General features: G+C 43.5%; 1 protein-coding gene across 1 annotated transcript in view; it reads right to left on the bottom strand.

The window, feature by feature from the left end:
- Nucleotides 1–9511, bottom strand: part of tnfsf10 (TNF superfamily member 10) — a 35789-nt gene extending 26278 nt beyond the window's left edge. The window contains exons 1-3 of the mRNA XM_069899163.1: nt 9439–9511; nt 9233–9339; nt 7709–7966 (exon numbers count right to left, since the gene is read on the bottom strand). Coding sequence (XP_069755264.1) covers nt 7709–7966; nt 9233–9339; nt 9439–9511 — 438 coding nt within the window. The remainder of the gene's footprint in view (nt 1–7708; nt 7967–9232; nt 9340–9438) is intronic.
- Between the last annotated feature and the right edge of the window lie 2573 nt (nt 9512–12084).

Genomic DNA, 12084 nt, shown 5'->3' with positions numbered 1-12084 from the left:
ATATTGTATATTTAAAAGGTCACTACGTATATTTAAAAAAAAAACAAAAGTAAAATATTCCAAAAAAAATGCGTTCTTTGCAGTAGACACACACCTTCCAGCCATTGACCCATTGAACCCATCTCCCAGTAGTTCTATTTCATCCTCTCAGACTGTTCCACTCACCCATTGACTGTGGCCAACCAGCCTACCGATGTGATAAACTAACTGAAGTAATTCTCTTTCTGCAGTCACTGTTTGACCTTCAATACCCAAACTTGCAGGAGAATCTCAGCAGGTCACACAGCATCTGGAAGAAATAAAACTCAGACCAGAGCCCTTTGCATCGAATCTTCATCCAATTCCCGACGAAGGGCTCCGTTCCAAAACATTGGTTCCCCTTTACTTCATGATAGCCGAGTTCCCCCAGCATGGTTCTGCACTGCACTCGACCCCCAGCATCTGAAGATTTTCCTGTTTAACGCACTGTCTGGCTTGTTGAGTTTTTTTTAAAATCCCCCCCAGGCCAGCATCTCCTGATTTTGGAACTTACTGACTAATTGGCCCTGTCTTTGGGATGAGGGAGAGAACTTCCAATCAGTCACAGGGAGAACAGACAGATGGTGGCTGTGGTCAGGATTGAACCTAGGTCTCTGGAGCTGTTAGGTCAGGGCTTCAACAACTGTATCATTGACTAGTGAGGGCAAGTAACATTAGGGAGGCAGGTGGTTTAGAAGGGAATTTATTCATGCAATCAGTTAGACAACATGAAACAGACCCTTCAGCCCAATTCTTCCATGCTGACTGATGGCATGCAGGGCTAGTCCCTTCTAACCCTTCCTATCCATGTACCTGTCTTTGAATGTCAAAACTGTGTCCACCGAGCTTCCTCTGGGAGCTCATTCCAGACACGGACCACCCTCTTGAGTGAAAAGTTTTCCCTCTGCTCCTTCTTAAATCTTCTACCTCTCACCTTAAAGCTCTGCCCTTTAGTTCTAAAACCATCTACCCTGGGAAAATGACTATGAGCATTCACTTTATCATGATTTTATAAACCTCTAAGATGACACTGTGGGGGAGAAAGTTGCCAGCCTGTCTGTAACTCAAGCCCTCCAGGCCCAGCATCCTCCTGGTGGATCTCCTCTGCACCCCTTCCAGATTATCCATGCCCTTCCTATAGCTGGGGTGCCAGAACTGGACATGGTGCTCCTGGCCAAGAAGAGTAGTGTCAGCTGCCTCTACGACTACTGTCCAGTAGCACTAACTTCTACAGTGATGAGGCTGGTCACAGCCAGAATTAACATGTACCCAAGTAAAGAACTGGACCCACTGCAATTTGCCTATCGTCACAATTGCTCAATAGTAGATGCAATATGGCTGGCTCTCCACTCAGCTCTGGATCACCTCAAAAACAGCAATTCATACATACGGCTGCTCTTCATCCACTACAGTTCGGCCTTCAATACCATTATTCCCTCAGTGCTGGTCAAGAACCTACAAACTCAAGGCCTCTGCACCCCCCTCTGTATCTGGATCCTTGACTTTCTCATTGGACGACCACAGTTAGTACGAATAGGAAATAACATCTCCTCCTCACTGATCATCAACACAGATGCACCCCAAGGATACGTGCTCAGCCCACTGCTCTACTCCCTATACACCCATGACTGTGGGGCCAGGCACAATTCCAATGCTATCTACAAATTTGCCAATGACACCACAGTTGTCGGCAGGATCACCAACAGCAAGGGGGTGGGGGGGTGGCAAGATGGCGGAGAAGAAAGACATGTATTCCACCCTTCCCCAGCTGGATCATTAAGTACCCGGTTTTTAAAAAGCATGAAAGTGGTCAAAAATAAGATTTACAGTTGTTTGAATAACAGTGATTTATGATGGCATCTAATGTGAAAAAATTTAAACCTCAGCTTCAGAAAAAAATTACCATATTAAAGTGGGGAAGAATTGAGGCCTACCTGCATAGCTGAATCTATGGAGTCGTCGTTGGGAATCCCCAAGCCTCAGAGGACTCCACCCCTTTCAATTCTGACTCCGGCGCCGATCCTGCCTCCGCAAGATAGCGCCGATACATTGGTGAGCTCAGCCGTTGCCGACCCGCATTCACGTGAAGTCGTGCGCACGGGCGGCACGGCCGATAAGGGGACCCGCGAACCCGCGACCTCACTGGGTGGCCCAGTGGCACGCAGTGTAGCGTCAGAGGATGCTCCTACACATCTGATGGCTTTTGCCTGGCCTGCGTGGGGCATCGCGGGTCCGAGAACTGCTGGAAAAAATCTGGGGTGTGGGGGAGCCCGAACGCCAGCATCCCGAAGAGGTTGGGGTGCCGGTGTCGGGTGTCCAGACCCGCAGCCGTTCAGCCAAAGGACCTATAATGACTGAGGAAGAAGAGGAACTTACCTTATTGGAATTCGTCCAGGAGGAGGAGCTTGCAGTTAAAGGAGGTGGATCTCAAAAAGTGGAAGTGGAATCTGGACTGGATTCAGTGTTTACTGTTTTGGAAGGGATTGCTTGTCAAATGCATAATATGTCAAAATAAATATCAACTCAAGTGAATCAAGGATTTATGGAGATGAAAATAAAAATGAATATCCTGTGTGATGGAATGTCAGCTGTGAAACAGGAAATGACTGTAGTTAAAAGTGATATTAATAGATGCATAAAATCAGTTGATACTGTGCAAGATAATTTTAAGAAAATTGAAAGAGCCTTTTCTGAATGTCAAACTCAGGTAGAACATAATAGAGAAAAAATTGAAAAAGTGGAAGGTTCTTTTGTAGATTGGGGATTCAAAAAAGAGATTTAATGAAGAAGATTGAGTCGCTGGAAAATCAAAGTCGAAGCAATAATGTGAAAATAGTTGGTCTTCCAGAGGATATGGAAGGTGCTGACCCTATAAAATTTTTTAAGCACTGGATCCCAGAGGTGCTGGGTAAAGAGCTTTTCCCTGAAGGTTTGGAACTGGATAGGGCTCACAGAGCTCTGAGAAAAAAACCACTTCCAAGACAAACACTGAGAGCAGTCTTGGTTCGTTGTTTAAAATACCAAGATAGAGAAATGATTTTACGTATGGCAGTACAGAATGCAAGGCAGAATCAGTCTGCATTAATGGTTCAAAATAGCAGAGAGTTTTTTATGCCGATTTGAGCCAAGAGGTTATTAGAAGACGACGAGAATTTAATACGGCCTAAGATGTTTTGTGGCGAAAAGGCTCCAAGTTTGCTTTTCATTATCCTGCAATTTTGAAGGTTTTTTATGGAAATTTTCAATCTCAATTCTTTGAGAATTGATCATGATGCTTTGGTTTTTGCTGAGTTAGAGAAAGATTCTCAGAAGGTTGTGACTGAAGATAAACAAAGCCGCATTAACGAAATTGAAATTACGTTATAATACTTTACAAACTTATCAGTTTGAGCGCTTAATTAATCAATCTAAACAACATTATTATGAGTTGGAGGAAAGAGCTCATAAGGTATTTGCTTGGTAATTGAAAGTTGAACAGACATCTTGGTCTATTAACGCTGTTAAGAATTCAAAAGTTACTTTCAAACCTCAGGAAATTAATGACCAGTTTTATTCATTTTATTTGAAATTATATACTTCTGAGGGGAAACAGGATAATGGTTCTATTGATTCTTACTTATCTAAATTAAAGTTACCAGTATTAGATGGAAATGATGTTCAGGAATTGGATTTTAAAATTAAGGAAGCTATTCAGGAAATGCCAAACGGAAAATCCCCAGGGGATGATGGATTCCCTGTGGAATTTTATAAACTCTTTTATGATGATTTTTCCAATGAATTTGGAGAAATATTGAATCAAGTTACTGAAGATAAGAAGTTACCAGAATCATGTTCAAGTGCTTTAATAACTGTCATTCCAAAAAAAGATAGAAATCCATTAAAAGTGTCTTCATATAGCCCTATTTCTTTATTAAATATAGATTATAAAATTATAGCGAAAGTATTAGCTAATAGAATTGCTAAATATTTACCCAAATTGGTACACATTGATCAAACAGGTTTTATTAAGAATAGAAATGCATCAGACAATATATTTCAATTAATTACTTTGGTCAACGCATATCGAAAGCAACCTAACCATCCTATGGTAGTTGCATTAGATGCAGAAAAAGCTTTTGATAGGGTTGAGTTGGATTTTTTATTTAAAGTGTTAGAGAAATTTAAATTCTGCCCTTTTTTTATTGGTTGGGTTAAGGCTTTATATACGAACCTGATTGCTAGGGTGGTGACAAATGGACAGATTTCTTCACTATTTAAATTGACTTGTTCAACTCGACAGGGCTGCCCATTGTCACCAGCCTTATTTGTGTAAGTTATTGAGCCATTAGCTCAGGCTATTAGACAAAATGAAGAAATTAGAGGGATATGAGGGTCAAGAATGAAGAATATAAAATTAATTTATTTGCGGACGATGTGTTGGTATGTTGACAGAACCGGAACGGTCGTTGAAACAATTGCAAGAGTGTTTGTTGAAATTTGGAGAATTATAAGGATATAAAGTTAATTGGGATAAAAGTTAAATTTTACCAGTTGGAGTGAGAGATTATTCTGAATTTAAAACAATTACAAAATTAAGGTGGCCAAGTAAAATTAAATATTTAGGTGTGTTTATGGATACAAATGATCAATCATTATATCAATTAAATTATGTACCTATATTAAGACGGATTAAAGCAGATTTGATTAAGTGGAAAGATCTTCCATTAACTTTGATTGGTCGGGTTAATTGTATTAAAATGAATATTTTTCCTCGAATTCAATATTTATTTCAGTCATTACCTTGTTTACTTTCTAAGGGCTTTTTTTCCCCAAGGTAAATTAGCCTGAATGGCGTTGCATAGACTTACATGGAAGTATACATTGGGCAGACTACAATTACCACATATTCAAAATTATTATGAAGTGGCTCAGTTGAAGTTTATTACTAGATTGATGGATTTGGATCAGCCTCCCAGCTGGGCTAAAGTGGAAATGGCATGTATATCTAGGGTTGAAATACATGAATTTATATTTTGTTGGAATTTGATATTGTTACAGCAATATGATCTGGTGATATTGAAACATTTGTGAAAGATTTGTATTAAAAAATAGGGTGTTAGGGTCAAAAGATAAATTATCAATTTTTACTCCATTGTGTAACAATCAGCTTAATCCTTTTTCAATGTTTAATAATCATTTAAAGATTTGGGATTCTAAGGGTATAAAGACAATACAAGATTGTTTTGTAGAGGGGAAATTTCTTTCTTTTAATCAATTGGGAGAAAGATTTGATATACCTGTCAATTCTTTGTTTGCATATTATCAACTTAGAGCTTTGATAAAAGATAATTATGGTGGAGAGATGATTTTACCTACTTTGTCGAGATTTGAATCTTTGATTTCCTCTAGACCGAAAAAGGGTTATATTTCAGTTATGTATAATTTGTTACAATATAGTAAAACCAGATTGGGAGAAATCTAAACTTAAATGGGAGAGTGATTTAGTATTTATTTTTCCCGAAGATGATTGGGCGACTATGTGTCAGGATAATGTAATTAAATTGACTAAAGTACGATATGGAATGGTTAATTATAATTTTTTTACATCAATTATATTTGACCCCGGAAAAGATTTTAAAAAGATGGGTTTAGTAATTCGGATCCTTGTTTTAGATGTGGCTCATGTATTGGAACTTTTCTACTTGCTGTATGGAATTGTGTTAAAGTTCAATCATTTTGGCAAGGAATTAAAGTAGTTTTGGAGAAATTATATAATTTTATATTACCGTTAGATCCAACGATTTTCTTGTTGGGAAATTTGTATTCGTTAAGGGGAATGAGATTGGATAAAATTCAAATTGCTTTTGTACGTTTGGTGTTATCAGTAGCGCGTAAATCTGTTGATAGTACTTGGAAAGATGATACTGAGATTAATATAGCACGTTGGCACAATGAATTGAAAGTATGTATTGTTATGGGAAAAATTACTTAAAATTTACATCATTATTCTTATTTGTTAGTAAGTGGTTTCTGTATTTGAAATATATGCATTTAGATAGACTTTGAAATGTTATAACATTTACAATATTTTCTTTTTATATATATAATCTATATATTTTTTATGCTCCCCTTAAGGGAATTGGCTGTAGGGGTGGGATGGGTGTTAAATCCAATTTTTCTTTGATGATCTCTATATTGTATGTTATGTTTTTGTTATCTTTTAAATAAAGGTTGAAATAAAACCAAACGGCAATGAGGAAGTGTACAGGAGGGAGATGGATCAGCTCGTTAATGACAATTAACATTGTACTCAATGTCAGCAAAACCAAGGAGATGACTGTGGACTTCAGAAGGAAGTCAGGGGAACCCGACCCAGTCCTCGTCGAGGGCCCAACTTCAAATTCCTGGGTATCAACATCTCCGAGGATCTGTCCTGGAACTTCCATATCGACGCAACCGCAAAGAAGGCGGCTATACTTTGCGAGGTGTCTGAGGAGATTCCGCGTGCCACTGAAGACGCTCGTAAACTTCTACAGGTGGACGGTGGAGAGCATTCTGGCTGGTTGCTTCACCGCCTGGTCTGGAGGCGCCAACTCTCAGGACAAGAATCAACTCCAGAGGGTTGTTCACTCGGCCTGCCACATCGCAGAGACCAGACTTCACTCCATCGAGGACGTCGGCATGAGGCAGTGTCTTAAAAAGACAGCCTCTATCCTCAATGACCCACCACGCAGGCCATGGCCTCTTCACTCTGCTGCCATTGGGAAGAGGTACAGGAACACAGCGGGACAAGGACGGCTTCTTCCCCTCTGCCATCAGATTGCTGAATGATCAATGAACCGCAGACACTGCCTGACTTTTCGTCCACTGGTATTATTATTTTTATAGAAACGTTGTAAGATGATGATCATATGTTTGCTCTGGCTGCTGCAAAACAACAACCTTCAAGACCTTTTTTTAAAAAATAAACTTTATGGATGAGTTTCGTATAAATTCTGATTCTGGTGTGGTCTCCCAACACCTTGGACAGCTGAATCACGAGGTCCCAACTCTACACCCTCCCCAACGAAGACAATGTTTGCAGGGCAGTGGTCCGGAGTCCTGGCTCCAGAGGGAGGGAGGGCCAAGGTCATGTTGACATCGGAAAAACAATGCAAGAGGGGGTCCACCCACCTGGGTCACTGGAAGGCCAGGGCAATGCTGGTACGTGTCCTCCTTTCGCAGTGAAGAGGGTTTAAGAAGGTCTCAATGTTTGCTGACTTTGGAACGAGTTTCCACCCCGTCCAACTTACTTGCAGATTTGGAGACGGGGGCTGGACTTTCAACTGTTTGCTCCGAGACACAGCGCAGTAATAAAGTCACACCCAAGAGGCAGCGGACACTGCAGATACTCAGCTGGTCCAAAGAGTGAGTGTCCTGCAGACACCAAAGATAACCTGACACCTCAAGCCCCGTCTCGGTATCTTCGCTGCCCTGAGAGTTTCTGCAGGTTTGTGTATTGACTTGGAGCAATAAAGACCCTTTCCGTCCCTGCTCGCAGTCCCTTTCGGAATCATTTGTTTGAGGGTCGTGTTCAACGTGGCAAAGAGCAAACCTCTGCATGAAACACTGGTTCTCGCATTGAAAACGCTCCATCCCCTTCCTTGCCCCGGACTCGCTGGTGCTCGGAAGTTGAGCTATCCTGGAGGTGGGCAGCAAAGAGATTTCTTACCTGCTTCAACTGGTGGCTAAGGTGCAGGAAAGTGACGGTCAAGCACACAGCCTGCACGACGAGCAGGGAGGCGAGCAAGCAAGCGAGTCTGCGGCCGCTCATCGGGCTTTGGCTGCTTCCCATCGCCGACTGTTCACCGCGACTGAGACTTCGGGGCAGCGCCCGCTCTCTTTTGACCTCGAAGGCGGGGCCACGCCAGATATTCAGGAGCCTTGCAGTTTGCTTGGCAAGGAAGGCTTCACTTTCTGTTCCCGTCGTCTCCCACACACACAAAAGATTTCAGGTTCCCCGAAGAGAAAGGCTGGAGGAACCACCGCAGGAGGCAGGACTCGGGCACGAAACCTGGCTTCGAGATCTCCACCTCCTCCAGCATTTCGGTGGCTTTTTTTTATTTCATTTATCGTTTTATTTCTGTGCTTTCACCGTCTGCAGGCAAGTGGAAACATCTCCACATTTCAACCCCCAGTGATCTGCCCTCCACAGTGGAGGACACTCCCAGACAGAGATTCTGCTCTGTGTCCTCCTGCTCTGGACTCTCCCATCATCTCCACATCTCCCTAGTGCTAGTTCTGGTCCTAGTGCTGGTTCTGGTCCTAGTGCTAGTTCTGGTCCTAGTGCTAGTTCTGGTCCTAGTGCTAGTTCTGGTCCTAGTGCTAGTTCTGGTCCTAGTGCTAGTTCTGGTCCTAGTGCTAGTTCTGCTCCTAGTGCTAGTTCTGCTCCTAGTGCTAGTTCTGCTCCTAGTGCTAGTTCTGGTCCTAGAGCTAGTTCTGGTCCTAGTGCTAGTTCTGGTCCTAGAGCTAGTTCTGGTCCTAGAGCTGGTTCTGGTCCTAGTGCTGGTTCTGGTCCTAGTGCTGGTTCTGGTCCTAGTGCTGGTTCTGGTCCTAGTGCTGGTTCTGGTCCTAGTGCTAGTTCTGCTCCTAGTGCTAGTTCTGCTCCTAGTGCTAGTTCTGCTCCTAGTGCTGGTTCTGGTCCTAGTGCTGGTTCTGGTCCTAGTTCTGGTTCTGGTCCTAGTGCTGGTTCTGGTCCTAGTGCTAGTTCTGGTCCTAGTGCTAGTTCTGGTCCTAGTGCTAGTTCTGTTCCTAGTGCTAGTGCTGGGTCCTAGTGCTAGTTCTGGTCCTAGTGCTAGTTCTGGTCCTAGTGCTAGTTCTGGTCCTAGTGCTAGTTCTGGTCCTAGTGCTACTTCTGGTCCTAGTGCTACTTCTGGTCCTAGTGCTACTTCTGGTCCTAGTGCTAGTTCTGGTCCTAGTGCTAGTTCTGGTCCTAGTGCTAGTTCTGGTCCTAGTGCTAGTTCTGGTCCTAGTGCTAGATCTGGTCCTAGTGCTAGTTCTGGTCCTAGTGCTAGTTCTGGTCCTAGTCCTAGTTCTGGTCCTAGTGCTAGTGCTGGGTCCTAGTGCTACTTCTGGTCCTAGTGCTAGTTCTGGTCCTAGTGCTAGTTCTGGACCTAGTGCTAGTGCTGGGTCCTAGTTCAAAAAAATTAACATTTTTTGAACGTTTGAGGTTCGACTCCAATCACTTGCCTACTACCGACGTCAGAATAATAGGCCTATCATTTCCTTTTTTCAGCCTCTCTCCTTTCTTAAACTGCAGAACGACATTTGCGACCTTCCAATCCTCCAGAACCTTGCCTGAGTCTATTGATTTCTGGAAAATCAATTCCAAAGCCTCCACAATCTCCAAAGCCACCCACTTCAAACCCCATGGGTGCCCCTCCTATGGTCCAGGAGACTTACCTATCTTTAGTCCATTCATTTTCCTGAGTGATCCTGACTGTACTTCATTCTCTTCCCTGAGACATCTGACCATCGGGTATATTGCTCTGGTCTTCCACAGTTTAGACTGACACCAAATCCTCATTTAGTTCCTCTGCTATCTCTTTGTGACCCATTATAATTTCTCCAGCATCATTTTCAATCGGCCTCCTATCTATCTGTGTCTTGTACTCTTATATTTTGAAAAAACAGTATATTTTTGGATGTTATTTGCCAACTTCCTTTCATAATTCATCTTTTCTTTCATAATGACTTTCTTTGTCTCTTTCTGTAAGCTTTTAAAAGATTTCCAGTCCTCTGGGATGAGAAGGTGGTCCGATCACAGACAGCGAAAGAGTTGACCTGTAGTCTTTGCAGTTCGGAGCCTGAAGGGCAATCTCGTGCAAGGTTCCATGGAGTCTCAACAGGGTCGATGTGGAGATGTTTCCACTTGTGCAAGAGTCCAGGTCGAGAGGTCGAAGTCATTAAAAATGGAGGCTCGGGCCACAGATGATGCTGAATCTCTGGGAGTCTCCACCCTGGAGGAGTGTGGAGGACAGATCACTGGGGGTTTCAAGAGGGATGACATAATATAAGATCAGGGAATTGAAGGAATGATAAGAACTGGCACAGAAGAAGTGTGGATGCCTGAGGCAGAGCAGTCATGATCACATTGAATGGTGGGGCTGGCTCCTGGCCCAGTTTTCATGTGTGTGGTGTAGAGGGCACCACACATTACACATTGTGAGAACTGAATGCCAGGCAGCAAATTCAAGGTGAAGTGAATCGCTGCTTCACCCAGAGCAATGCCTAGATGAAACATGAAAGTCTGTAGACGCTGTGATTGTAGTAAAAACACACTGAAATGCTGGAGGATCTCATAGATATCTCAAGATATTTGCTGGCATTTCAGGTCTGAGCCCTTCTTCAAGGAAGGTTGTCCCTGGGATGGTGGTCAGAAGGCAGGTGTTGCATACGCCATGTTACTTTAGGGTGGTGGAGCTGATGGGGTTAGTGGGGGTTGTTCGGGCTGGTGGGGGTGGGTGAAAGAAGGGTTTGGAGGGAATGCAGAAAGGGAAGGGGAGAGAACTGGCAGTCACCTGCTACTTTGATTCCAATGCTGACTTTGACCGTAGTCTCTCACATTGCTCCAATGTTACCCTCAGTCCAGAGACAGGGTCCCGACCCAAAATGTCAACCATCCATTTCCCTCCTCGAATGCTGCCTATAAGACCATAAGACATAGGAGTAGAAATAGGCTCTTCAGCCCATTGAGTTTTCCCCACCATTTAATCATGAGCTGATCCAGTTTCCCCACTCAGCCCCACTGCCCAGCCTTCTCCCCATAACCTTTGTTGCCATGGCTAATCAATAACCGATCAATCTCTGTCCTAAATACACCTAGGAGGCGACTCTGTGTCTTCCTTACAGTAGAAAAATATTACAGAATTTCATGTATGTTATATTCTAAATGTAGTATTAAATGACAATAATGGAACCTTTACCTTTCATGACCTGGCCACAAATGCCTATGGCAATAAATTCCAGTTTTACGTCCCTTGGCTGAAGAAATTCCTCAAGCCCTTCAATCTGGGATGGTGGGAAGAGGTCGAAAGGCAGCTGTTGCATCCCCCAAGTTACTTTGCAGTGGGTGAAAGAGTGGGCCAGAGAGGATGCTTGACTCACTGAGTTCCTCCAGCAGTTTGTGATTGCCCATTGTGTCTACAGATGTGGTTGTATTTTAAATTTGGACAAACATCAGCAACAGGCCATTTCAGCCCACGAGTCCGTGCCAACCAATTACACCCAATTGACCTACAACCCCGGTATTTTTTGAACGGTGGGAGGAAACTGGAACCCCCCGGGGAAAACCCACTCAGACACAGGGAGAATGTACAAACTCCTTACAGACAGTGCAGGATTCAAACCCCAGTCCCAATTGCTGGCGCTGTAACAGCATTGCGACAACCATTATGTAACAGCGCCGCACACCTAAACTAACCGTTCTGCCCACCCTTTTTATATCTGCCTGCTTCCCTTCAGAGCTGCTGTCACGTTGCCAACTCTTGCTTGCACCGTATTGCAGGCAAACCCTCTGCCTTGAAACCTCCTCCCCCCTCCCAGAATGTGAAACACCTCTTCCTTCTCAGGTCTGATCACAAATCATTAACTGGAAATATTGCCTCTCTTTTTCTCTTATCTGAAGCTACTTGACCTGTTAAACACATTCTGAATTCCCATCTTTTGTTTTGCATTTCCATCACCTGTGGTTTGTTGATCCAACTGTTTGATTTGTGAACATTTATATGTAAATACAGGTAATAAGGGCACATTAAAGACTTCTGATCTCAACATTCAAAAGATACATTGATAAGGAAGAGCTGAGAAGAATATGGACCAGATGCAGGCAAATGGGACTGGCCCAGAATGCCAACCTGGTCAGCATGGATGAGTTGAGCTGAAGGGTTGCCTGGTGTGGTGGAGGAGGGGCGGGGGTATCAGGCTCACAGAGGGTCTCCTTGCAGGGTTGTTGTTGGGCTTGGCCAAGCTGGCTATTCACTGGTCGAGGCAACGGGTGGTCCAGGGGCCAGGGCGAGCCGACTGCCTGCCCCACCTTTGGGGTTATGT

The sequence above is a fragment of the Narcine bancroftii genome, chromosome 9 (assembly GCF_036971445.1).
Source record: "Narcine bancroftii isolate sNarBan1 chromosome 9, sNarBan1.hap1, whole genome shotgun sequence".
NCBI lineage: Eukaryota > Metazoa > Chordata > Chondrichthyes > Torpediniformes > Narcinidae > Narcine > Narcine bancroftii.
This window is presented reverse-complemented; position numbering and strand designations above follow the sequence as displayed.